We start from the raw sequence: 27,856 nt of genomic DNA on the forward strand, positions 1-27,856 counted from the left end.
TCCTTTTTTTCCTTCCTCTCTGATTGGTAGCTGCAGCTTGTACACATGCAGGCCAGATGGTGCCTACCTTTCATGTGGAAAGCTGTCTTACAAAAACTGAGGTCCTGTTTTTCATTATCCCAGAGCTTTTCTAGCCTCATGAATGTTTTGGTGGATGCTCCAGGACTTAAACTCCAATTGTTCTCCACAAAATGTGTTTAGGTCATTATTTTATTTTTCTTCAAGCTAAGGGAGGGTGTTTGATTGAGTCTGCAGTCCAGTCTTTTAAATAATAATTTGTACATTCTGGGAGATCTGCAGAAACCAGTCTCATGAAATGTAGCTTTTTGGACATAGAAGATTGTCTGCCTTACAGAAGCTGCACCTGGTGTGGTGTTAACTTCTGTAAGAACAAACACTGAGGAAGCTAGCTAGTGCAAGAAGTGGAGAAGTTGAGAAGAAACTTTTCTTTCCATCTCCTTCCTTTTCTGCTCACTTTGTGCTGCTGTTGGAGTAAGAATGGGTCAGCTGTGTGGACGATGCATGCAGCTGCTGCGGGACTTCGTAGCCTTTGTTCAGAGGATGTCCTCCGACTTGGTGCACGGCATCAAGGAGTGCTTAACTCTGATAAGCAAATGCTCCTGCTTAAAACAAAATGGTTCTAAAACCAGACAGCTGTACAAGCCCATCCTACAGCCTCATGAGAGAGTGACTGCACAGGAGTTTCTGCAGCATATTGAAACAGGTAAGAGGACTTGTCTTTTTGTAAAGGATTGTGAAAGAACCAGGAGATTGATTTTGTGGGTTGAGAGCAGATTGCTTGCTGCTCTGCTCTGGCATGGGCAGCTTGGTGATGATGTAGGAAAGGCCAGAACTAACAGAGCATTTTCTTTGTGTACAGGACACCGAGGGCTCAAGTGGTGCATCGGTTAGATCTAGGCAGAAATGGTCAAACACTTTCTTGCTCTGCCACCACTGATAGTACATAACCCATATAAGTATGTTTCTTAGAAATCAGCCCTCTAGTAATTAATTTTTTTCAGTCAGTCACTGAGGTCATAGAGCCAGAGACCAGCTGTGCCAAGACAGGGTGCTACCTGAGTGCTGAGCTGGGAGCAGGCACATCACAGTGTGATCTCTACAGCTGAACACCTCCATGTTGGCTGGTCACAGAACACTTAGACTTGTGCTAGGAGTGTCTGGGCTATACATGAGGAATGTCAAAGTCACCCTGGGACAAGCATCGTTGGGCTTCCAGGATGCCAAGAAAGCGTGCTTCTGTGCAAACATTTTAGACACCAGGCTTAAGCACAGTCATGAGTTTCTGCTTGAATCAAAGTAGATACATAACTCTTCATCCATCTCCTTTGTTTTACATTCATGAGTTTCTGCTTGAATCAAAGTAGATACATAACTCTTCATCCATCTCCTTTGTTTTACAGGCCACCTGCCTAATTCCCCTGTTTATCTATTTGTGATGTCGTTTTTGTCCAGTCCTAGGATACATTAATAACAATAGGAAGACTTTTTTTTATTTCACTGCTGCAGTCATCTTGGATGAGTTTATTTTGACAGAGTTCCAACCTAAAAGCAGTCCTCATCTTGAGCTTAGATAGAGGCCATTGTTTGGTTGGTTTTGCTTTGTCTCACAGCTAATTGGGTATATTGCTTTAAGTTTAGCAACTTTGAGCTAGAGCTCCTACACAAAATTGCATAGCCTTCTACTTTCATTTGTGTGAAGGGTGCAGAACACAAACTACTATTTCTTGCCTTTGGGGGAACATAAAACCAACTTGTTTGGGGAACCAGGAGAGAACTTTTTCCTTGGTGTGACACAGTTAGCACTGTTTGAAATGATCTGCCATGGAACAACCTTTGGAGTAATTGCTGTGACGCTGATTGTCAGGAAACATGTGCAAATTAACCTCAGCTGGTATTAGCTGGTGTCATTACCCTATGAATGTGGTGGGCCCTGTGCTGCTGATATGGTTCACTAGTTGTTGCACCTTAAGCACCTCTTAAATCCTGACATATATACCCAGAATAGGGCCAGATCTTTCAGCTTGTTATACAGTGGTGAGGCCATGAATGAGGCCAGAATGGCCCCTTGCAGCACCCACTGATGCTTCCTGAAAAGACTAAGTGCATTTTTTCTGAAGAGATCCCTCTTCTCTGAGATCAGTATTCAAAAGGCTTGTTTGTCTTGGAATCTCAGGAGCTGGGGTACAGCAGCAGGAAGCCTAGAGCTTCTCTACCAGCAGTAAACAGATGGTAGTGTGTGCTTTCAGGAGATCCCACTGTCCATGACAGGATATACACAGCACTCAGGAAGCAGAACCAAGGTTAATTCTCTGAGTGGTCAAATGCCATTGCCAAGACAGATGGAGGCAGGGAAGCCTCACAAAGAGAACCAAGACACATCTCTCTTACTTTAACACTTACCTGTGTGTTTTATTCCAAGATGGAGCAAGCCCATCCTCAGTTCTGAAGAAATTACAGTAGGTAGGAAGCCAGTGTTTGGACAATTTGGGTGCAAGGAGAGACTTTGCGGCTGATCATCATACTCACCTGTTAGCTAGGGCAGCAAATGTTTGATATTATAAGCAGGTGAAGATTTTGAGTGGTTTTTGCTCTATCACTCTCCCAAACAAAAACACAGATATGTGGAAGATTCATATAGTCAGAATTATACCACATGAACAGATTTTTTTTCTCTAAAATCTTTCACACACATGCTAGTCCTTCCCTTTGTGTGTATTGTTAATTATTAAATGAAATTGATCTTTATATGAACCAGTCCTTCTGTGAAGCTCACTTCTAATCCTGAAGGTAGGAATTTGCTAGTCTTGACATGTCAGCAGCTTCTAATGGCTTGAGATATTGGCTGAGTTTTGCACATGAAAGCTCATGCCCCTCACATCCCTCACATCCCCTTCTCCCATAAGAGGTAAAGTAGCTAGATATTTTTCATAGATGTATTTCAATCATGAATGCACAACTTTAATCTATAGCCTGAAAATATATCTTACATTTTGTGCTTCACCAGTCAGTTTATACAATGCTACCTTTTCAACTCTGTTCATAGTACTGAGCATTGGTTCAATATCCCTTTTATTTTCCTTTCTGCTGCTCCATTCCACACATTATATTATACAGTGAGTTACAGATAGCTATTGTTGAACATCTGGTTTATTCATAGGGGAACTATCATCCTTGAGAACAGGTAGACGCATGTTAGAGCCCAAGGCAAACCCATTTGCAATCCATATTGCTATTCCCTGAAATTCTTTGTTGTAATACCCAAGATGGGAAAAACTGTGAACTTCAAAGGTAGTAAATTAGAAATATATACTCTTTCTGTAGTTTAAAAACACCACATTGAGTAGATATTTTTTAACAAAGATCTTCTTTGATTCAAAGAAAGATAAAGATTTTATGGAGAACAAGAACACTTCCATTTATATTAGGTAGCATAGAAGTGTCTAAAGGTTATAATGTATCTTGCTTCCAATCACTAGCTTTGTGAGCTGTACAAGAGGCGTTGCCAAGGACGTGTTATTCCCAATTCATCTATTGCTTCTGCTCGTGGAAACATGAATTAGGGTAATGGGCTTTATGGAGTTGTTGCAGTACAAAAACCCTTATGTGTTTTGTTGGCTATAAATTTTAATTTCTTTTTGTAAACTGTAATTGAACCTGTGCTGTTATTGTCTTTAGGTTTTGAAATGTCAGCCCTTGGAAAGGACCCTCTGGAAGCCTTGAGGACCTTAGCCTTTTCAGAAAACCCAGGCTTACAGCAGTCAGCTGCCCTCTATTACTTACATATGAGTCAGCACAGTAAGTTATCTCGTGCACTAGAAAATTTTTATATCATTATAAATTAAAAGTATTATTTCCAACTGTGAAGTTTCTTTGATTCATTAAGCAAAGTTTTGGTGTTTTTTTCATCTAACTATGTTGTTTGCTAAGGAAAATGGAAATGCTGTAATTGCTACGTAGACAGACTCAATTTACAGTTTTGCTTTGAGGAGATATCTCTCATGATTATAAGAGTATCATTTATGTAATTTAATACTTCTGGAAAACTCAGCAGAACCCAAAGTACTTAGTGTATACTGAATCTTATGAAAGCAACACAGTCAAAATATGGTGGAAGGAATTGGACATAATGACGGGTTAATGCTTTCTATTATGTAATTTTTGAAGCAGGACAAAATTCTAGAGGTCAGATTGTAGTGAAAATTTTTGAAGAAAACATTCTCCTTTGTCCCAGATATTCTGTGGGAGCACTTGGCTCCTGAGGTAATTTGTAAGTGGTTAGGAGTCAACCCAGATATAGCAAATAAAATTTCAGCAAGACTTTGGTTTCTACAAAAAGGTAGAAATAACAGCAACGAGCAGTTGAAATTTATTTATCTATTCGTTTGTTTTAAATTTATTACAAAGAGAATATTCTGTCACTTGGCATAATAACTTTATCCCATGTATTTTTTTCTGGATAAAAACAACCACAACACAAGGACCTGCAGTGAGGCAGAATGACCTGTTTGGTAGCGAGACATATTGCTTCCCTTCCCATGATGTTTTTGAAGTCCTTGATTATTCAAAACCTTTTCAGGAAACTTGCCCTATTTGCTAGTAGCAGTGGAATTTAAATGAAGGGGAATACCACTCAGCACAACTATAGGAGCGCCTGAGGCTTAAGATCAACAAGAGAAAAATGTGACTGTGGTGAGCAACGAGACTTATGAATAGTTCCTTTCATTTTTGTAGTGAACACCTCCCTGCCTGTGGAGCATCTGGAACCCTTTTATGCCTTACTACGGTCTGCTGACCTGGAGGTGCAGCAAATGTCTTCCTTGTCCCTTGTCAACTTCTTGTTGGAAGGACATAGTAAGTAATTAACAACACAACTGTCTTCAGGTGAAAAAGTATCTCTTCAGTCAGACTCAGATAGAAGGAAGGCCCATCTACACACCCAGGTCCACACAAATTCAAATTCCTTTTTTTGTCATCCCTATAGGACAAGTGTAAGTCTGTTTCTGGCTGCAAGCTCCATAGATTCTGCTGTCATCAAGATCTTTCAAATCCCTCCAGCTAGATTATATCATGTGGAAAGAGTACGTGAATCTGTGTGCAAAGGCTAATAAATTATTCCCAGCCTGCTGTGGGAATGCTAGTCTTGTTCTTGAATCAAGAGCCCAACACTTGCCTTTTCAAACAGCAGATAACAGCTCTTAGAAATAACCTCTACGTATGAGACGGTGCTCATTTTCTTGTTACTTACGAACTGGACCCTTAGTCTTAAATTGCTTGAAGATTAAAAAAAAAGTTAAAATACTTAATAGAATTCACTTTCTTCTGTAAATAATAGGGCAAATGGAATTGAGCTAGAAACTGGGATCTGCAGAAGAAAACCTTCCCAATAAAGTTTATGTTGATAGGGCATAAACATCTCACAACTTGTCAACGGAGTCCTTGTTGCACCTGCTACTGCACTCCTTGACACCAGGGCCACAAGTATCCCATCACTCAATCCCATAACAGTAGAAGACAGGGTCAGTCTTCAGTGAAGTTGTCTCTCTGCTTTTTTTTTAAGGATTTTGCTGCAAACAGTATCATGTCACTATTTATAAGTAAAAATTAGTATTTAAAAGGTGAACCTCGGAAGGAAAAGAAAGAGTGAGCGAAATGCTGAGTAAATTGTGAACCTATTGGAAAGCTGCAGTTGCTCTTTCCAAAACTAACCTTATGGTTGTAAACAGAATTGCCAGCAAAAATATTTGGGACCTTCTGACCTAGAGCCTCAGAACATCTCTTCTGCTCTTGCATGAGTTTGAAGACAAATCAAGCAAACCAAGCTAGGGACTGTGAGTGGCTATCAGGTTGTTTCTATATTATGCCTGTTTTGTATACTCATAATACAGATTCACAAAGCGGTCAAAGAATTATATATTCTTTTCACAGAGGCATTAACTATTTGGGTTTTTATTTGTCAATTCTTTTCTTGCATTTATGAATAGTTGACAAAGAAATAGTTGTTCAAATGGGTTTACTTGAGCCAATTCTGGATCTGCTTGAATCAGAGGATCCCACTGTCCAGTGTAATTCCTGTGCCTGCATCATGACTTTGGCTGTTTCAGGTGAGTGTGCTGTTCTTTTCCTTTATCATGTGCAATGAATTAATTCAATGCTTAGATCACATTTCAAGATGAAACAACCTATTTACATTTGGTTTAAGAGTCATGAGATGCTGCAGCAAGTTTTGGTATTCCCACATCATAAATTCAATGTCTTGACATTCCAGTTAAGGTATTTTTTTCAGTGTTTCTGACATTCATTCTCTTATGATTACAAACTTTTCTCTGATTTTCATCTTAAATGTATTCATGACCAGCTCATCTTAATTAATGTCTACTTTGGCTTTTGCTTCAATAGTTCTGTCTCTCTGATGTCTGTGTTGATGAGGCTCCTTCATTTTACTAGACTGAGAAAGCCAAGTTCTTTTCAGACTCCATGTAAGTGAGGCTCTCTATTCATCTTCACAGTCCTTCTGGGTGTAAATGATATGTTCTAGGAATGGAACACAGCATTTTTATCTAGTGTATTGTGATACCACAGACCCCCTCAGGCATTGTTACTGTCCCAAGATATACCTAAATGCTTCAGGTGTTCCATTTTGAATTCATGTCTTCCGAAAGTGAAGTCACCATAAATGTGCAGTATTTCAGCTATGGTCTCACTTGTGCCTTTCATACCTAGGGAAGTATGTTTTGTGGTACATCTCATGAGAACTTACACTTGCTGGTTTTGTGATTGTGCCATGGTGATGTTGTCATCCTGCAGCTGCCTTAATCACTTAGTGTTTCTCCTCTTCTGCTGCAATTTCCAGCAGACACCAATTAATTAAGGGTCTACCGCAAACGTTTCCAAGTGCACATCCCTGCACTTTGTACTATAAGATTTCATTCTGTTTCTGTTGCTTCAGTCTTTTAACTTGTCTATTTTTTGTAAAATATTCAAGTCCTCCACTGCATTGTCAGTGCTGCACTCATATGTTTGTAATAACTTTCTGGCTCAAAAGCAACTACAGACCACTCCTTGTGGAATTCCATTTGAAGCCTCATTCTAGGTGGTCATTCCCATTCAGCAAAATTTGCTGCCACATTTCAGTTCATTATCCGTCATGTACTACTTGCATTTGTCATCAACTTCTTTTGCTTAACTATTGCTTATTTCACATCATGATACAAATATTTTGCTGGTATCCAGACAGGTAAGTTCAACCACAGTTACCAAAAGAAAGGTTATCAAGTTATTCTGACTTCTTCTACCTTGTGCAAACTGCAATTGTACTGTAAAAATTGTGTACAAGTCTGTATGAAAGCCCTGGATAACATTTATTTTCCTCCCTGTAGTATTTATTCTACCAGGTTCTCTCTCCATCATGGGAGGTTGCAGCCTGATCTCCCAGAGGGCTGACAGAAGCATGATGACAGTGTTCATTTCTCATTTAACTATTTAGGTTACAAAGGGGGAGTGGATAAGCAGGATCCAACTACATGAAAGTTCTGCTTTGCATTTTATTCCACCTTTTTTTTTTTGTATTTTCAGGTTTTTAAACACTTTTCCCATAGGAATTTATTTTTAGGTGTTTCATATTATTACAATCAGGTTAAGAATTCTGCATACAACATTACTTTGTGTGGAATGCTAATTGCCTCATTTAAATGTCTCATTTAGGCATGGCATCACTAAAATTTTAGGTACCTGGCATTAGAAGGACTTTTTTTCTGTGTGGTCAAGTGAAGTTACACCCCTGAAGATTTATGGAGAGATATCCCTTCACCTGTTTTAAGCAGCCCACAGAGAAAGTGATTTGTTTGGGGGATCCAAGGTTTTTACTTAGTCCTGAAGGCACTCTCTCCATTCTAGGTATCTTTAACTTGGAATATAGGGATCCCTCAGCTACTCTAGATCCAATCCACCTTCATTCCCTGTTGAGGGTGGTCACCTAATGCCTTTGCACACTCCCTTAAGTGCCAGTGTCCTTCTAAGCACAAGTAGTTCAAGCTCTCAAGGAGGTTTTAAACTAGACAGGAAGGCTGAACACAGAGCTAGGCAGTCCTGCAAGTGCATGGACTGGGTTGCTGCCAGGGATTTGATCAGTATTGAGGATCTCTGTCCCAGTTTAATCAGTCTATCTATTTGTTTTTCAAATGATACTTAGCTACCACAGCAACAAGTCTAAAGGAAGAGGCAATTCTCTAGGGTTTAGTTTAATTTTAACTCACAGACTATGATATTTTAAAGTATCTGCTTGAGAAAATATCCTGTTCAATCATGTCTTTCAAGGGAGCCTTTCATGCAAAAAAGATAAATATGGAAACACAACCAAATTGGGAAGATCCTTAGATGTCTTGAAGGTGACTAAAATTCCACATCTAAGAACGGTCTTCATTCTGCTGCAACGAGCACACAAGAGTGAAGCTGTTCAGCAGTGTGACTGCAAGTTATGCATAAGCTTGGTTGTCTGGTAGTTACCTGCTGCAATATGTAGCCAAAAATAACAAGTAAAACAACACATTCAGATGAAAATGATGTGAAGGTTCCAAGAGCAGCATTTGTTCATGCAGCAAAAGGGCACATGCATATTTGCAATTATCTGCAGCTTTTCAATCAGTGAGTGAAAGTAATCAGTTCTGGGATAAGAAGTCTTATACATCAGAACAGAACTAAATGTTCCCAGCTTCAGGGTTTAGGGAAGCCTGAACATGTGCATTAAGCTGAAATGATGATGCACTGAGTGTAGAGTACATTCAAAGTTGTTCTGACAGGGAATTTTCAAGCACACAAATGTCAGATAGTGTAAAGAAAGAATTTATAAACGCAGTTTCAAGGTTAGTTATTCAAACACAGCTTGAGTACATGCTGTTCATTTCCCCTCTTTAGGGTAGCATCTGAAAATACGGTTTCCTTCTGAAAGCATTCCAAGGGGCAACAGTGGAGGGACTACATTATTTAAGATAACCAGGTGGTCCAAGAGAGAAACATATCCAGCTTGCCACATCTCTTACAGAGATGGTACAGGTACACATCTTGGTGAGAGAGGTCTCTCCGACCAGTCTGTCATAAGTTGACTAAACAGTGTTCAGCCACAGTATCTGACGGAAGAAAGAATTTGCTCAAATTTTGTCCAAATGGTTGAAATCCATTTCCTCAAATGTGGGGTTCTCTCTCACATTCACAAACATTCATGGAGTGTATTGTGTACAAGAAAGAAGAAAACAGTGATATCTGAATTCGCAATCTTTTACCTCTCTTTTTTACTCAGCTGATTAATTTACATCACACCAGACTGGTTTCCATGAGTTGGAGCCATACAAAAGAATTTCTGCTTCTGCTGAGGGAAACAAAAGAACAGTATGTAGGCAGATTAGATCAGAGAAAGGCTTGTCTATGAAATGGACCAGAATATTTCACCAGAATAATAGTTCCCCAGGTGGAAAACCTATTTTTAAATACATTACTTTTCCCAGAACAATATTTTTGCTCAAATATTTTTTCCAGAAGAGAAGTATAAAATACTCATATGAAGACAGAAAATTACTTGTCCTGGTGTATTAAACTGGTACGATCTGAGCTATACTTCAATAAATATTCTGGATTATCTGTTTGTGTTATTTCCCCATTAGAGAGGCTCCAGGTATAAAAATAATAGCTTAGTTCTAATAACTCTCTAAGTTGGCACCTGAAGACTTGATCTCACCCAAATACCTTTTTTTTTCTTCTTTTTTTTCCCCTCTCTGTTCTGCTTCATGTTCTCAGCTTCTGGTGACTGGCCATTGTTTAAATTCTGTAAATGTACATAAATAAAGCAATACTCAAACTCCTATAGTCTTCAGAGGCAGTTTGCCTTCTATAAACAATGAAAGAGTAGACTATGAACTTTGCTTTTTCCTTTTATAAAGCAGTCTACAGTATACTGTGATATGAAGAGAACTAATAATTGGTATAATTCCCATATAAATCTCATTAACTTCAAAAAACACCACTGCTAACACCTTACTTTTTCAAAATTAGCCACTGAAGTACTTACAAGATACAAATACATATCATATAAATAAGATAGTAAGGGGGAGAGGTCCAGAGCTGTCTTAGGTTATTTGTTGCAAATGTTTTGATAGCCTCATGGGACAGGGAAGAGCAATAATAGGATTCTCTTCCATACAGCACAGCTGAGGCTACCTTCAGGAAGTTCAGAACTAAAAGCAGATTCTTTTTTTCTAAATTATATTATATTTCTTAACATAGTATAACTACATCATACATAGTATACTTACATACATAGTATATAAATATGTTATATAGTATTTTATAGTATATAGTTAATTTAACAGCATTAAGTATTATAGGGGGTTTTTCCCCCTCAGTTTTCATCCAAGTGTCTTAAGGGACTCTGAAGATAATTATTGAATTCTCCTTTTACTCCAAGATGTTGAATATAACTGTATAACTTAATGCACTTCCATGCAAGGAATCACTACGACTTCAGAGAAAAGCATCTTCTCAAATTCCAGTGGTTAAGTCAAATTCTGTCTTTAGAAACCTCTGCATTGTTTGTAGTTGCCAAAGGAGTGACATAGGGACACTCAAAGAGAGAAATTTGCCCTAAATTTACCTTACTAAATTAATTCAATCTTACTTGCAGATCTGGCTAATCCAGAATTCATGAGTTGGTTTCTTTCCTATTAAGCTCATGGAATTTTTAACAGTTTCCTTTGAGCATGCAGAGATTTTGACACATACCAAAGAATCAGAGAAGTGAACACTGAAGAACTAGTCCTGCTAGTTCTAGTACTCCTGGCTTACAGTAGGATGGCACTAAGTATTTCTTTCTTGCTTTCTCTGATTCTCTTCTCCAGAGTTCAACCAAGAGGCTATTGGTGCTGCTCGAGGAGTTACACCCCTACTGTCTCTTGCCAAGTCCTATGATCCCAGAGTCCAACAAAATGCAGTTGGTGCTATTCTCAACCTCACACAATCAGGTACTTTTGGTTGCCTAAATTGCTGAAAAAAAATTCTCACTGATAGAAAAATAATCCAAAAGGTTAGGGCAAGTATAAAAGCTTATCTGAGCATCAAGTTACTTCCTCTGCTTATGGCATTCATGTTGATACCACAGGTTGATTTAAGTTTAGCTAATTCAGGCCCTTTTTTGCCTAAGAACAAAACAGAAAGGCCTGATTTTCAGCTTCAAGGGGCTAGCGCATGAATACTTAGAAAATCAGGGAAATATATATAAAAACATAACCATTTGTTAAAGAAATAACTTGGCCTAAAATTTAGCAGCACATTTGGGAGTACTTTGAAGCAATCTCAGATGCTTATCCAACAAAGTCAAGCTCTAGAGACTTTTGATTTGTTCTAACAAACTTAATGTTGGAATATGTGAAATGTAACTATGATGGGTCAGACATTAAAGGCTCCTGGGATATCTGCCAACAGCTTTGGCAAAAGCAGTATTTGGTCTTCTGCAATTATATGTTCACTATTATACATTAACTCTGAAACAAACCAGCATTAAATCTCACTTACCTAGATGCTACTATTATTCCACCGAGGTAAATGACAAAGTCATGAGTAACACCTCTTAATGCTGCATTGTGGAAGGAAACAGTTGGCAACAATTTATACAGTTGGCTGTTACACTTCTGTTATTATTCAGAATTTTAAAAAGAATTTGTGTTTGAAACACAGAAGACATGGTGAAGATAACCTGAGGCTTTTCAGCTTCTCTAGCAATTCAGCTTCTCAGGACATTTTTTAACATAAAACCAGCAAAAGCTTAATCAGACAGCCTGCTAGTCATTTTGATAAAATATCCGCATACTGTTACATTGCAGAAGCTCTAAATTACATACTCTCCAGTCAAACTGGCTGGCATATATTTGGACAACATTATCGCTCTCTAGAATCCAAGGGTTGTGCATATCCCTTTTGAATGGTGCCTGCAGATAAGAGAGAGGAAAGGGGAAAGACACATTTATAATACTTCTCTTTTTTTCATTTTAATGGCAGAGAAAATCCAACAGGTCCTATGCAAGGAAGGAGCCCTACCAGTTCTTACCTTGCTGCTGGAATCTCCTGACTCAGAAGTACAGGTATGGCTTAAACAGCTCAGGTTTTAAAACAGTAACAGTGTGACTGTAAGGAGAGCACAAACATTAATATGTAGAATTGAAAAGTAGGAGAGGAGAGAAAGGTTTCTCTAGGGAAGTTGAAGGCATATGAGAGCATCTTGGTGAAACTCAGTCCGGTAATGTACATTCAAAACACACAATTTGTCTAGCTCCACAGGAGAAAGTTTATGATGCAGAAGTGTTTCTGCCAGCACACATTAATGCATGAACAGAGTTGTTATGTGGCTACCTTCTCATGTCTTTCAGATCATCAGACAAATTGCAGATAGGTCTCTTCCTCTGTTTTGAGGGGTTTGGGTTTTTTTCAGTTGGTTAGTTGGCAGTTTTTTGGGTCTTTTTTTGTTGTTTGGTTTGGGTTTCTGTATCCTGACTTTGATCTTCCACTCTAAGCAATTATATTAAATGTTCTGAGAAGACAGAGAAGGTCTGCAAAGATCTTTTTCTTATTATTGTAAATATCTGGAAATCTTCCTCTTTTATGCCTACCACAGATACTTCTTTGTGATTCTGCACACTCAGAAAACTGAATCAGAGTTGTAAGCCTTATCATCAGTTAGTTTGGTCATTCAGTCCTCTGAGTAGCACAGAATTGTTTTCTCCATCAGTTTTATTTCTATTCAGATTTTTTTAAATGTTACAAGGGATAGAACCTCTGAAATTGCTTTCTGCAAACTGCTGCAGCATTTTCAGGTTTCTCTGAGATTAATCTTAAAATTTCCTTCTCTGCAGTTCAACCTGTTTCTTCTAATGACACCTTCCTAGTAATACCTGCTCTTATATGTATAATCGTCCCTAGCGTTAATGTTTAAAACCTTTGGAAAGGATCTCCTGACATTCTAAGGCAATAACTACATCCAGCTTAAGTAAATCCATGGAGACATATAATACAGTAAATGCAGATGACCAAAGTGCTAGCAGCAACGTTGTTGCAGCAGCACAACACAAATAGCCATAGTCCTAATGAGTTTATACAACACACACAGCAGGACTGCTGCAGTAGCTATAGCATGTTGTGTCTACCCAATGAACACCCTTAGGATGAAAAAGCACTTTATTTTCATTGGGTTTATATCTGAACATTTCTCCAATTTATTTGCATTCTCTTCAACATGACACCACTGTGACCTCCTCTCTGTCTGTTTTTTTCTTGGTTCTTTACAGTATTACAGCTGTGCTGCCCTAAGCAATGTGGCAGCCAATGTTCAGCACCACAAAGCCTTGCTGAGACCTGGTGACCGATTCCTACTACGGACACTCATGTCTCTCCTATCCTCTTCTGTAGACAAGGTAAAGCTGTAGCTTTCCTTTTGTGTAAAGGCTTAGCATTGAAGTAGAGCTTTAAACTTGGGCTTCCAGTTTCAGCCTTGCACCATTCTGCTCATCTACTTTACAGGTACCTATGCAGCATCTTTCCCATGAGAATAGACACCTATATTAGAAGGTGCATAGGTTCTACAAGGTCAATGTATGGAGAAAGTGAAGGGAAATATTAAAGTTGTTCCACTGCCCTGCACACTTCCTTTGGAGTAGGATGCCCTGTATGCTATTAACCTGAAATTACATGGGTGAAGTGTCCTGTCCAGGCTCTGTCTTTGATCATTGTGCCTGTGACAGAAGGTGTCAAGCATCTATTATGCTATTTTTTCTTTCTTTTTAGTATCCGGAACTTTTACTATATAGCTTCAAGCAATAACATCTTCAAAATTTTGCTTTGTCAGGAGTCACATCAAAGAAACTTCAAAAAGCCATATTTCAGGATTTAAAGGGTGGAATTTGAAATGCTTTGTAGAAGGGAGGTGAAAAAAAGGCAAAGCTAATGGAACAATTCTCTTCCCTTCATTTTCCCATAACTTATCTGACATTTTAAAATAAAACCAACTTCTGAATCCCTCTGTCTCTTCTTCAGCAAAGAGGTTGGAAAAAATTCATTAAAACTTTGGAAAAAAACATGTGCCAAAATATATTCTCTGAAGATAATGTAACAGCTTTCTAGTGTTGTCATGTTTATTTTGTGTACAATAGGCAAGAACATGCATTACTAAAACTGCTCTTTCCCTCCCCCACTCATTCTTTTTTTTTTCCTCTTTGACACAAGCAGGTTTCAAGCCAGGCATGTGTTTGCCTAAGAAATTTGGCTATCAGTGGTAAGCAATATCTTGGAGATAAACAAACCACACTCTTTCTTTCTTTCTCTTTCTCAGAGTGGGTACAGTGGGCTGGGAACCTTTCATTAAAAGCAAAGAGATACCCTCCTTTCTACATTTTAAGTCGATATTAAGGGAAGAGCAGGGTGCAGTGCATAGCCTAACTAAATCTGCCTCACAGATCCCAGGTGGTGAGGGGAAGGATCTGAACAAAGTGAGAAAGGCAACAGAGGTCTTCTTATACACAGAGGCTTAGTAAGTTGCTAAGTTTTTCTCCCTTCCATGTTTCCTAAGCATGAAACCGAATTAGGACAGAGTGTCTCCCGAAATTGTTGCTTGAGGGGGAACCTGTCTTCTCCCAAGGCATGATTCTGTCTATCATTAAACATAATTTTCTCCCAAGCATTTTTCAGCATCATAAAAATCTCTATCCTATTAAATGTCCAAGATTTGGGTCTATGGCATACTCAGAAGATGGAAGCAAAGGACTGGCACGCTCAGTGCTAAAGCCCCAGAGTTCCATGGTTGAGTTGTTCATCTAGAAAATGCAGAGGTGTTTAATTTTCAAGCAATCACAATTATAATAGAGCTGAGAATGAAGGAACTGCTGCACTCCTCCTTGGTGTGGTTGAAACTCCCTGGTCTGCTTGACCTTTTAGATCTGCCTCTCCATCCAATGGCTCCTCTGGCATTGCCCTTTAGTTCCCAAAAGCGCTTGCTGAGGTTGCAGGAACAAGTGGGGTATAAGAAGTCAGTGGGATGGCTGATCTCTCCCCTGGCTAACCATAACTCTGTGAGACAGATGGTGCTTGGGGAGGTCTTTATGTATGTGCTGCAGAAGCTGCCACCTTCTTACCTGGCCTTATGCCAATGGTGGACTGAAAAAATTCCCCTCATTCTTCTTTTGAGGGTGCCCAAATCTACATTCTGCTATCAAGCTTGTATTAATCTCTCAGCAAAAGGAGACAGACCAAATGAGGGTTTATTTTTGTAACCAAACATCTGGCATTGTCCCATCCCATGGAGATGGGGAGGTGCCCTCTAATATGATCACTGAGGCACAATCAACTGTTTGAGTCAGAGCCTGAATGCCTGCTTGCAGTGCTCTGAACTCCCTGACCTTGGTCATTTTCCCAAACCAGCGGACATCCAGGCTGAGATGGTGGCTGAGAATGTCCTGCCCAAGCTGTGCTCTCTCCTGGCATCTGACAGCGAGGATGTGCGTCGTGCTTCTGTCGCTCTGCTCTGGATACTGTCCCAGCACCCGCACAACCAGGTAGGGGAAGTCCTTTCCCAAGAACAGAAGGGAAAGGGTAGTTTTGGTTACCACCTGGGCTAACACTCTGTTATTGCAAAACTGCATATGAAATGTATTTTGAGAATAACCAATAGGTTCTGGGAGACTTCCCAACCCTTCTCTCTCCCATGTCAAAATAACAACACTTTATTTACTGCATTTGCACTGTCACTAACTATCAGAGGAGCCATCTCTTGTAGTGAGTGGGATCCAAAAGAGAGACCAACAAGAGAGTGGAGGGGGAATTGTGTGTCAGATTCCTTGGATATATGAACACTGCCTTGCACTCCCTGCAATTCCCTATGGTCCCCTCAGATCCCAGACCACAGGTCTCCAGATGGGTGTACAACGGAGAGGACGCACCCATAGCACCATGAGAGACTACCACAATGGGGGCAACCAGAGAAGTTATTTCTTGGCTTCAGAACTGCCACACACTCTGAAAAGCAGAGAAACTAATTTAGAGCACTCATTTATATAACTCCATCAGTGCAAAATAAAGGGCAAATATACATTACTTTTCTAAATGGACAGTTTTATTCAAAAGTACATTTGTAAAATATTAACATATTTTGAACTAGGATCAAAACAACAAGGGGCACTAATAGAATTTGTAATCCTGGCTATCTCTAGCTAATTAATTGGGGCTTTCACTAGGACTGTGTATCCTCATGTCCTTAGTTACAAAACAGTTCTTTTGCCCACATTCAGGGTAAACACCACCATTAACAGTGCAACACTATGCAAATACATGAAGTCTGACTAAAAATAAACTACAGCCAATACAAATTATTATTATTTTTAAATGTGCTTTTTCTTTACAGTAATTACAGACATCCTTAGGAAGATGGATGGAAAAGGGTTTTGGTAGGTGTTTTAAGCCAATAACAACATTTTAAGATAGTCAGAGGTTGGGTACATAAAGGAAAAAAATGTGAGAATTTTTCCTGCTCTAAGCAGTAGTGACAGACAATTTGAGTAGCCACAGATGCCTTGGGTCCTTCTTGTGGCTGAAATACACTCAGCATGATTGGAATTTTTTCTCTGGGAGTTGGAAGCTTGGTGCCTTCCAACTCAGTTGCTTGTACACAGCACAGTACAAACCAAATTGCACCTCTTATGATGCTGGGAGATGCTTGAAAAAATGAATAGACTCAATGCTTGGGAAGCAGCAGCTAGAGCACAGAGCTATTCAAAGGCATGGTGTGTTCACAGGTTTAGTGCTGGCTGCATGAGCACCAAATATCCTCATTTCTTTTCAAACTGCCTCATACAGTGAAAACACAATTTGCCCTCAACAAGGTTACTGCTGAAATACATTAAATTAGTTGGAGGCTATTTGCATGGTAAAAATGTTACTCAGTACAAGGCATTATGCTGGAACATTGTCCTCACTCAGAATATGCTGAGTTGGAAGGGACCCACAAGTCCAACTCTTAGCCCTGTACAGGAACATCACCATGATGTCACCATCACCAAGAGTCACACCATGAGAGTATCATCCAAATGCTTCTTGAACTATGGCAGGCTTGGTGCTGTGACCACTTCCCTCACTTTTTGATCTCTCAGCAAAGAGTACCCACAAATTCTCTCCTCCTTGATCCTGAAACTTGTCTTTACCAGTGTTTCAAACTCCTGGCTATGTAGAGCCACAGCACAGCATCAGTGGGAACAAAGGCACCGAGAGCTCTGCCTTGTTACACCAGCAGTGAGACAGCTTGGGGGGGAAAGCATCAGTAACAGGAGACTGGAAAGCAAAGTGTCACCCTTGAGGCTTTATTCTCCAGTAAGAACTGTCTACATCTCAGACTTTGTTTTAGAGAGCAAACATGGCTGTCCCCGACTATTGAATGTTGCTACTTTGTGCAAGCGAGCCCAGGGCATTCTGAGAAGAGGTTGACCTCTCCTTACTTGTATCCTGCCTTCCCACCTCCATGCCTTCTCTGGCCTGTTTTTCAAATCTTTTCAAGGTTTCTTTCTCTAACTCAAGCTGAATTCTCTGTGAGTGAAAGAGGGACTTCTCCATGGGAACAACTTTTAGAAAACAAACCACCGAACAAAGCTAACCTTTACAACCAAGTCAAGTGATGCTTGAATTATTACAAATACTACCCTGGATACAATGGGCAAAATCCATCTGCCCTTTCGTTACCATGAAGCAAACCTCCAGGAATGTTTCACAGGAGTTCCTCTCCCTGCTTCAGCCCCTTTTTTCCAATCCCCTGGCCAGGCGGTTGACAGGGATTCCCAGCAAGAGCTGGAAAACTTCCCTCTTGCAGGGGGAGTTTTATTCAGTGCTCCCAAGGACAGCCCAACCCTGAAACACTAAAGAATCAGGCTTTGTTAGAAAGCAGTCTTTTGAATCTAATTCCTTTGAGCAAAGACCTGGAAGTCAGGGTGGCAAAGGTCTGTCTACTGCAGATGGTGCCACTGACTCTCCATTCTAGGTGCAAAATAACTTTGCCTTCCCATCTTGCTAACTGGTAATTAGGGGTAATATTTATCTTGTCAAGAAATCCCCATGTAAGGAGTGCAAGTGCAGCATCAAAATTGTAAGTGCACTTGCTGCTGGAATGCTTTTCCTTGCCTTTTTTTTTAAATATTGTAATATTGGGAAAAGTTAGATCAATATCCATCTGAACCCACTCAATCTATTTTTACTCACAGCCTTTTTGTAATTCTCTTGCACTGTGCAGCATTGTGCCAGAAGACAAAATCTGGATCCCAACCATATTCCAGCCAAAGAAAGAGGTTCAGCAAAATTCAAAGTACTGTCACTTGCTATTGTAGATCCTAAATAAACAAGAGAGCTTGGCAGGGAGGTCTTTATATATTAGAAAGTTTATTTTTAGTTCATAGAAAATTTCCTCCTCTCAGGCTGTAGCAAATCAAATATGAGTATCTTAGTTGATGGGATTTCATATAAAAGAAGACACTGGGTCCAAAAGCATAGAAAACAGTCATCAATATAAATTTAATGGGATCATCTAAAATTATGTTATTTCTGCCTTTGAAGAGAAGGAAAATTAAAGAAAATTTAGTCATGTCTGCATATAGCATTCTTTAAATGCTCTGAGTTTAGACATAGCACTGCCCTTTCTATTTATTTTCATGTTTTATTTTAGGATTGCTGGTTGTGACAGTGCTTAATATGAATGTAAGTGAAGATGTCAGCTGATATTAAAAGAAAATAAGATACAATTTTGGAATTTAACCTAAGTAAAAGAAAGACGCAAGTTAAACTTTTAAAGATGTCTATCTTCCAACACTGCTTTAGTGATCCTGACACTTTACAGGTTTCAGAATTAAAAGATTTTTTGCAACTCTGTATAGGAATCATGATGATTTGTTTTATATTGAACTCCCTTGCTGACGTGTCTCAGTTTCTAAGTAGCACAAATAATATAATTCATTGCAAACAAACAGAAGAACTGCATGAAGAAAAATTCCTAAGGGTAGGAGACTAAAAGAAAAAACAATCCCAAGAGGAAATCTTCTGCTTTTAACTGTAGACCTAATCCCAAGCCTGTTGAGGTTAGGTTTCTCTTACAAACAGCAGTGCCTCCCTAATCCACACTGTTACTGAGGCAGCTACCTGGGCAGTTATCCAAACTCAGATCTGATACTACGGGACAAAGGATTCTGGCTTCAAACTGAAAGACACTAGATTTAGATTTGATAGTAGGAAAAAAAATTCTTTACTGTGAGGGTGCTGAGGCACTGGAACAGATTGCCCAGAGAAGTTGTGGATGCCCCATCCCTGGAAGTATTTAAAGTCAGGTTGGATGGGCTGTGAGCAACCTGGTCAAGTGGAAGATGACCCTTCCCACAGGAGAAGGGGTTTGAACTAGATGGTCTCTTCCAACCCAAGCCATTCTATGATTCAATTAATATTAGTGGTAATTGGAGAAGGACTATATTCAGAGTGAAGTACTCAGTGAAGTCCCTCTAAAATATCCATCAGACAGCAGAGAAATATGAGTAAACTCAGATGATGTTGTTCAGAACATGTCACTAAAGTGGTGCCTCATCACAAACTGACCTAAAAATACAGCCTGTAATAGTAGGCAAAGTCAATTGCTAAGGTACTCAAGGACATGCTGCTGCAGCTACTTCACCACGTACTTCTGCCTTTCACACCTACCCTGAGCACTTCTCCTTCCAGCCAGGATCACATGTCCTTCCCCTGACTACAAACAACCTGTGGGAAGCATTGGATGCAAGCCAAAATAAACTACAGCACCTTAAATACTTCAGCCTTCCATAGCAAGTACATCAGTGCCAGTCAGTAAATCACATTTGAGAGACAAAGCACTGGACCCAGCCACATTGTTGGTTTAAATGAGCTAACTAATGCTCTTCTTTCAGAGCTGAGATTGATCTCTCTATAGCTCACTGCCAAGTTGCTGCCTTATGTTGTCCGTGTTGGATGTAACTGAGGTACCGGTTACTGTTCTCAGGACACTCTGGCATGTGCTGAGCTACTGCAGAGCCTGGGGATGTTGCTGACAGAGCATAACACAGACCCTGTGATTGTCGGACATGCTGCTTGTATCATCAAAAACCTGAGCCTTTCCAAAAATAGACAGGTAGGCACGCAATATTTTGCCCTGAGCTACACCATGTGAGGTTGCCATTATGTTTATATCAAATCAGAATTTTATAAAAAAATGTGAATAATTAAGCATATGCCAAGGATACTTTACACAAAATTGTATGTGTGAATAAAAGGACCTGTTGTGCCATAAGGAAAGGGGCATTTATTCATATTTTATCAATACAATAATGCTAATGAAAATAAGAAATGTCTAACTTTTCCTATGAATGATGTGGTTACCTAATTGAAATGACTGCATCATAGGTATAAAACGTTCTTCTAGCAAGGACATTTTATACTAATGAAAGATGGAGAGAAATCTGAGGTCTGTTATAAACTGCATCTTTACTTCCTAGCTCTCATGCTTCAGCTGCCCTTCATTGTGAGATACAACCCAAGTTATTGATGTAAATGTTGCCTGTTTGGCAAGACACTGGTTGTGCCAAAATGTTATAAAGATCTCTGTTGCTGACTTTGCTTTGAAATCTGTATGCACAGATGCACTTCCTTTCTCCTTGCCTTTTAAGAGTACCTTGATCAAACAGCGCCACTAGTAACAACCAATACTGGGGGGTGGGAAACACCTAAATCCTCATTTCTGGTTTGTCCCACTTCCTAGTACACACTCTTCAAAACTCAGTTCTTTTTTTCCCCAGAAGGAAAAGTATGGGGTTTTTTCACTGGTATTATGATAAATTTCTAGTAGTTTTTCAGGGAACTAGATTCCCTATAACTCAAGGCCAACACTGAGAGTAAAACTGGACCATTCTTTCACAGTTTGACAAGTAGGGTCACTTTGTTAAAGTGCTTAGATATTGTGACTTAATTCTTTTATCAGTTGGGAGCTGGTTCACCTTCATAAAGCTTTATAATGTACAGAGTGTCTAGCTCTTGCTGCATAAGTGAATACACAGACATAAGTGGGAGTGCCACGTTTCCAGGATTGATTCTAAGGAACATTTCCTAAAACACATAAGAATCCTTGGCACAAGAGGATAAAAACAGTGTTGGTTTTGTGCTAGCAAGACTCAAACAGAGTGTGGGAGCTTAAAAGGCAGCAGTCTTAAATCCATCTTCAACCTCTAAGCAGCAAGTTAAAAAACTGCAACATAAAATGAGAATACATAAAAAGGGGTATTCCCTTTTGTTGATAGACACCTGAGCTCACTTAAAAAGCTGTGATCAGCTTCCATTATTAGGACCTCGCAGTAAGATGATGACTTTGTGATTCACCTTCACTAGTAACCAGTCACTCACCAGTAACTCACTTCTTGATCTCAAGCTTTTAACCCAGGTCAGCACAGGCTGTCTCCTATCTGTTTTCAACTCAGTCTACAAAACATATATCCTAACACAGAGACATGCTGTCCAACACCACTTTTGGCATAGCAGATTCAGCCTAAAAGGTAAGGGATACACAAAAACATCTAATTCGTAACATTTCTCTCCAGAAACAGAATTCACCTTTGCTAGTGAGAGGTCATCTCGTATTTCTGCAGATCAGAGCATTTCAACATCAGATAGTTTTCAAAGACCTGGAGGCAAATAGGAAAAACTAAAAACCTTCCACATTTCCCGGTGCTTTGCCCTGGACCAGTCAGCTTATTCACCTCTGCAGCGAGACTTAAACCAATGACAGCCTAATACTAACATACACTGAGGTAAAACAGCAATAGGTCAGGAAATTCTTTGAGCTCAGAATGACCTGTGGTCACGAGGACATCCCACAGACAGGGCAAGCCCTGAGAAAAGCCTAAAATCAGGTGATCTCTGAACAATCCAAGGCATTTTCACCTGGTTGGGGTAGATCTGTGAGGAGACATTTCCATTATTGATGGTTTAGCCCTCAGTATTGTTAGAGTACTTCATAAGTCCTCAGATACCACTAAACCATAAAGAAAGTGCTAAACAGAAATGTCTCTCCCTTGTTGCAGAGGATCATGGAGAGCCAGTGTATTGCATGTCTCCTCCAGACCATGCTTTCTACCGACACTCAGGAAGACTCCCTTCACTACGTGACATCTTGCCTTGCTGAGCTTGCCAAGCAAGGTAGGGAAGCAACCCCTCCACAAATGGCTGAATCAGAGAAACATACATGTCCTTTATTAATTCCAGTAGGAGATGAAGCACAGGTGGACATGGACATACAGCCCACGTCTTTCCCTTTAAATTCATTGTGAGTTTTGCCATAAGCTTCAAGAGCAAAGTCCAATTCACTGGCAGGACACGTGGGCCCCATTGCATTTTTTTTTTCTTTGAACTGCTTCAAAGTTTTCACATAGAATTTTTCGTGCTGCACTTTGCTGCTGTACATGGCCTGTCCACTTCTATTTGTAACATTTCCCAGTCTTGCAGGGGGAAATAATTTTACAGTAGCAGAAACTAATATAAAAAAGGGAAAAGACTAAAATTGGAAGTAGCATTTTTTCTTGAAATTTTTTGCACATAGACTTAATAAGAGATACCAAATTCACACTTGTGATACGTACAGCACTCCTGTTCATGGTAGAAAGGATCAGTGTAAATTTTCCCAACATACCCCAGCACTGAATACTATCTGTCAAACTAGTCTTCTCCAGTATCTGGTGTAGTGGCCATGAAACAGGCAACATGTCACATTTAATTTTGCAAGAGGTGCCCAGCAGCTGCTGGATAGACTGAACCTCCTAGGCCAAGAGTGGATCTCATGCATTAAGTGATTCATTGTTTCAGAACACAACCCCCAAAAAATATGAATCAAATCCATGGCCACATCTTACTGAGAGGACACAACCTCAGGACATGACCCGTTTTTACAACCTAAACATAATTACTAGCCAAGCTCAGCACTAATTTTGCTTCTCCAGCTTCATGGTTTCTGGCAGACCTTCCACTTTCATTTCTTTGACACTGAAGTTTCTGTTTACAAGACTGCTCTCTTACCTTTTTTCCTTTCAGAAGGAGCCACACTACACATGGTCCAGTGGATGGATGAACCTTTGACAAAGCGCTTGGTGAGACTGGCTGGCCAACTAGAACACCCTGAGCCATCCTTTCAAGCTGCCTCCATTATCCAGCACATGACAGGTCATGGTAACTGTCACACAGGAGTAACTGTGTTTTGAAAGAGACTTACAGCTGTCAGGAATGAAATTAGCCTTTTCCCAAAGGAGTTAACCATCAGGCACCAAACAACCTTTTCCTGTAGCATTCCCCATCTGATTTCTACAAATGTGTTATCGTAAAAGTGCCTACAGTCACCCTTGAAATACACTTGAATGCATAAGAAAGCCCAGGGATGAAAGTGGACTATAGATAAAGGTCGCATTCTCATGTTTGTTGCCTTCTTCAAGCACTGTCATTCTGCAGGGTTAGTCTGTAGTCAATTTGAAGATCCTTATAAACAACTTAAGTAGGAAGGTTGGAGAGCATTAAGATACTCCTTACCTTGGGAAAGATGAGAACACGCTTCATACAAGAGTCGTTGTTACATCTTTCTGTTTGACCGTTCTTCTCATTATATACAATGTGATGGTGTTCCCCACAGATAGAAGCAGAGGTTACACTCCAAAATTCTAGATAAACTCCTCTGTCTGACTAGCCAGGAGAGAGCTCTTACTGAACAAAATCCTGCTGTTGTAACTAGACTAGATTAGCAGGAGCAGTGAAGTAAAGTGACTTTTAAGAATGGAGTCAAAATTCTTTGTTTCAGTGAGAGGGAATAAAAAGAGCAATACCTGTAGAGAACAACAGCTTTATACTTAATATGCATGTCCCATGCAGCTGAGAGCCTTTAGACTTGCAAGAAAAGGGTGTTCAGATAATGTTTGCCACATTCTCTAGAAAGGCAGGGTTATACTTCAGACCTTCAGTGTGAGAAAAACCAAAATCCGTAGAGTCTCCAATAAGGGAAAATGCAAATCTGTTTCGTTTCTACCACCGAGGACTTGCCACAGAGAAGACTCTCAGGCAGCAAACAGAGTCCAACAGTATACTCACTTCAGGTTAGTATGACAGGTCAATCAGTCCATAAATCAGCAGGCACCTTGCACAAGGCCCAGATTCCTAGCACAGCAGGCCACTCAGCATTTTATTTAGCTGAAGTATCAGCAGTATAGTCAGAAGCTAGAAGTCCCTTGCCAGTCTTTACAGTAATGTTGGTTGTAGCTGAAGGTAGGTGAGTCGTTAACAATCTTATGTTTTTACAAAAATCAGTTTTCAAAGTGTTTTAAAGGCTTGTATTGATCTCCAATGGTTCTCCCATTTATGTAGAAAAAATGATGGTTTTATGGAAGCATCACATTGAAGAGATTCAAGCCTACCTCAAGAGTTTTCTTACCCATCGAGAGATCCGGTTCCAGCAGCTGGGCATCTCCACATTCTGCAAACTACGAGAAGGTAAGGCTGAGCCCCTAGGGTGCTCCCAGAATCTGCCTGCACCTGGCACTGGCCAACAGGCACTGCTTTGTAACAGAAATCAGAGTCATTACGGTTGGAAAAGACTTCTGAGATCATGGAGTCCAACCACTCCTCTGGGGACTAGCTGTGCGCACTTAAGCAAACAGAATAATCTCAAGGGTAACTGTTACCTCACCTGTTCTAAAGTGACTAAGAGAATCTTATGATAAAGGTGGGAAGGTTTTGTTTATTTGTTTGCTTTAAAAATAAAGGCTTTCTGATCAGCAGGGAAACAGGACTTCAGGTACAAATGCTTTTATCCAATGTGTTTGGCACTGGAAGCAACCTAAAAATTTTTCACATGTGAATTCAGTATATTGTTATAAAGGAAGCAAATTGCATGATTATCTGATATTAAAGCTGAGAAGTTTTATATATTTTTCATACTTTAAAGTCCATTCCTTAATATTTTTTCATTTTAGTTAATCTTTTTGTCTTTGGGTAAAATTTGAGTACTGATTAGACTTATAGTGTGGTAATAAATGTCTATAGTATATATCTTTACATACATAGAGCCAGAGTCAAGACCTTACTATGTTGTGACAGTGCAGCTGTTACATAAGGCTATATTTGGCAACAGAGATTTAAACATCTGCAACAGGAGAATTTAGCATCAATCTTGAATGGTTGTAGGGATGAAAACTGAATTTGTATCTGCTTTGTGAAGTAGAAGAATATTCTGCCTTCTCTGTACGCTGTAGTAAGAACCATCAATCATATCTAACCTGAAAAATAAGCTTTCTAGGCATCTGCATTAGAATATAGAGGGAAATAGTAGGTTGACTAACACTTGTTATTCCTCTTCAGATCCAGAATTTTCATTAGCATTCAGGAAAAGCCAAATGGGCAAACACCTTGAGCAAGTCCGTCAACAAACAGAAGAAACTCAAGAGCTCCTTAAGGCAGCTATTTGCCATGAAGACAGTTAATATTTAATCAAATGGCTTATGAAAAGTTAGCATATCCAAGAGCCTGAACTTTCAGAGGAAACAACAACTCCTTTCATTGGTTCCTGTAGTTAAATGTTTTCCTGTTACTTGCAGTTTCATCATACAAAAGAGATGTTCTGATAAACAAGAACTGAAGCAGGTCAAAAAACAATTGCTTGAACCCTTTGGCTGGCTGCCTGAGTGTGCTTGAGGACACGACTTTGTTCCTGTTGAGAAGGGGTTTCAAAAACACCTGTTATGTTTGGTTAATCCTCCATGGTTTGTTTTTGGTTTCCTCACCCCCCCTTTCAAAAAACCACCACTGTATTCCTGACGTTTTATTCATGTAACAGGTCAATTTATTCTCAAGTATGCAGGTTACTCTGCATTCATCTTTGTTTTGTTTCTGCACACTCCAGGGTCTTTAGAAAATAATTGAATTAACCCATAGCGTAAAGACAGAGAACTACTGTCAGGTTCCTACAGAAAGTAACTGCTCAGAGACAATTCAGAAATTGCAAGAAATTGATAAGAAACAAGAATAGGGCAAGCCCTTTAGCTGATCCTTGTCTACACTATAGACACTGCTCTCCGGCAGAAGAGCAGAGATACATTAAGGCAAGTAAATGTTGCACAGAGCATGTACAGAATACAGCAGCAATCATGAATGATTTCGGCTACATGTATTTGAATACAGAAATCTGTGTTCTGCAAATGTTAAATTATTTCTAAAGGTACTTGCAACAGGGAAAAAGTATGTAGCAAAATTAGGAATTGTTCTTATATTTTGATATTGATACCTCATGTTAAAAGCAGTTTAAGAAAAAAACCCCTAGTAATATGTTTAAATTAATCTAATTTGCTTACATGTATACAGAAAATGGACCTCCCCTTCCTTCTCCTCCAGAGGGACGCTGTCTCACAACTCTTTTAGCCAATCAACACAATATTTTCCAGGGAAAAAAATGTAGCACAGAGCTTTGAAATTATACGGCACTGGTTTTTTAATATAAATTTTAATTTGTAAGAGAGTAACAATCTAATAATGATAAAAAATAATAATCTATTAGTAATCCAATTCCATCTTTGATCAACACACTGGTTTTTGAATACGAAAATCCTCGTAAAACTTCATGTTGAACTAGCTGGAATACTGAAATTCTGGAACCACTCTTATGTCAAGCACCAGCTGCCAGATAGCAGTTTCTTGTGAAAACATTTCAGAAGTTTCCTGACTGTCATGGTTCAACCCCAGCTGGCAGCTCAGCCCCACACAGCCGTTCACTCACTCCCTCTAAAAGTGAGAAAACTCATGGGTTGAGATAAAGATGGTTCAGCAGGGAAAGCAAAAGCCAAACACACAAGGAAAGCAAAACAAGGGATTATTTTGCTCTGCTGTGTGCTCAGCTCCCATGGGCAGGCAGGTGTTCAGCCATGTCCAGGAAAGGTGGGCTCCCACATGTGTAATAGTTACTTGGGAAGACACACACCACAGCTCCAGATGCTGGTCCCTTTCCTTGTCCTTCACCCACCTTTATATGCTGAGCATGACAGAATATTATATGGAATGTCCCTTTACTAAACTGGGATCATCTGTCCCAGCTGTGTCCACTCCCAGCTTCTCCACCTGCAGGCTCCTTGCTGGTGGGGTGGTGTGAGAGGCTGACTCTGTGCAAGTCCTGCTCAGCAGTAACTAAAACATCCCTGTATTATCAACACTGTTTCCAGCACAAACCCAAAACACAGCCGGCTCCCCCCCCACCCATTAGGTACTGTGGAGAAAATAAACTGTACCGCAGCCAAAAGCAGCACACTGTCTTCTGAAGTACTTCTGGCCATATTATAACTCGTATGCATGTAGAGTTTCAGAGCTACTATTGGCTACAAACATGGAATAAAAGTAAGATTAAAAATTAAGAGCTCAGTGTTGCATTTTAATGTGGCACAAATCTCTAAGCTTAATTTTGGTGCTTCAGGGAAGCATTTTTGATAGTGATGTCTTTTAATATCTGCAAGTTCTTTCCAACAGTACTATTGGGAAAAAAAATAAAAAGAGAGAAAACCCCACATAAACCCAACCAAAACAAAACCCACTGCCTCTCTGCAGTGCAGTGAAAGGGCCTGTTAAAGTACAAGGCAGACAAACTTCAGATGAAGCAATGTGGCATTTTCAATATTTGTATGTGACAGGAATTCTGTTGTGAAATCTCATGTGAAAAACCGTGTGCCCAGCTTTTGCCAGGTGGACTTACTGAGACAGAGGACTGACT

At 39.7% G+C, this 27,856-nt stretch overlaps 1 protein-coding gene across 2 annotated transcripts; it reads left to right on the forward strand.

The window, feature by feature from the left end:
* The first annotated feature begins 31 nt into the window (after positions 1 to 31).
* Positions 32 to 27,468, forward strand: LOC139668928 (uncharacterized). 2 transcript variants are annotated; one of them, XM_071549141.1, is made up of 14 exons: positions 32 to 724; positions 3,697 to 3,816; positions 4,753 to 4,872; positions 6,003 to 6,122; positions 10,905 to 11,027; positions 12,061 to 12,143; positions 13,344 to 13,469; positions 14,281 to 14,326; positions 15,469 to 15,602; positions 20,084 to 20,212; positions 22,155 to 22,269; positions 23,158 to 23,292; positions 24,472 to 24,597; positions 25,465 to 27,468. In XM_071549141.1, exons 1-14 carry the CDS (start codon positions 499 to 501, stop codon positions 25,584 to 25,586), a joined length of 1,725 nt encoding a protein of 574 aa, XP_071405242.1. In that variant the 5' UTR covers positions 32 to 498; the 3' UTR covers positions 25,587 to 27,468. The 2 variants fall into 2 exon arrangements, with proteins under 2 accessions (XP_071405242.1, XP_071405243.1); XM_071549142.1 differs by having other exon boundaries at positions 23,161 to 23,292.
* The last annotated feature ends 388 nt before the right edge of the window (positions 27,469 to 27,856 follow it).

The sequence above is a fragment of the Pithys albifrons genome, chromosome 2 (assembly GCF_047495875.1).
Source record: "Pithys albifrons albifrons isolate INPA30051 chromosome 2, PitAlb_v1, whole genome shotgun sequence".
Lineage (NCBI taxonomy): Eukaryota > Metazoa > Chordata > Aves > Passeriformes > Thamnophilidae > Pithys > Pithys albifrons.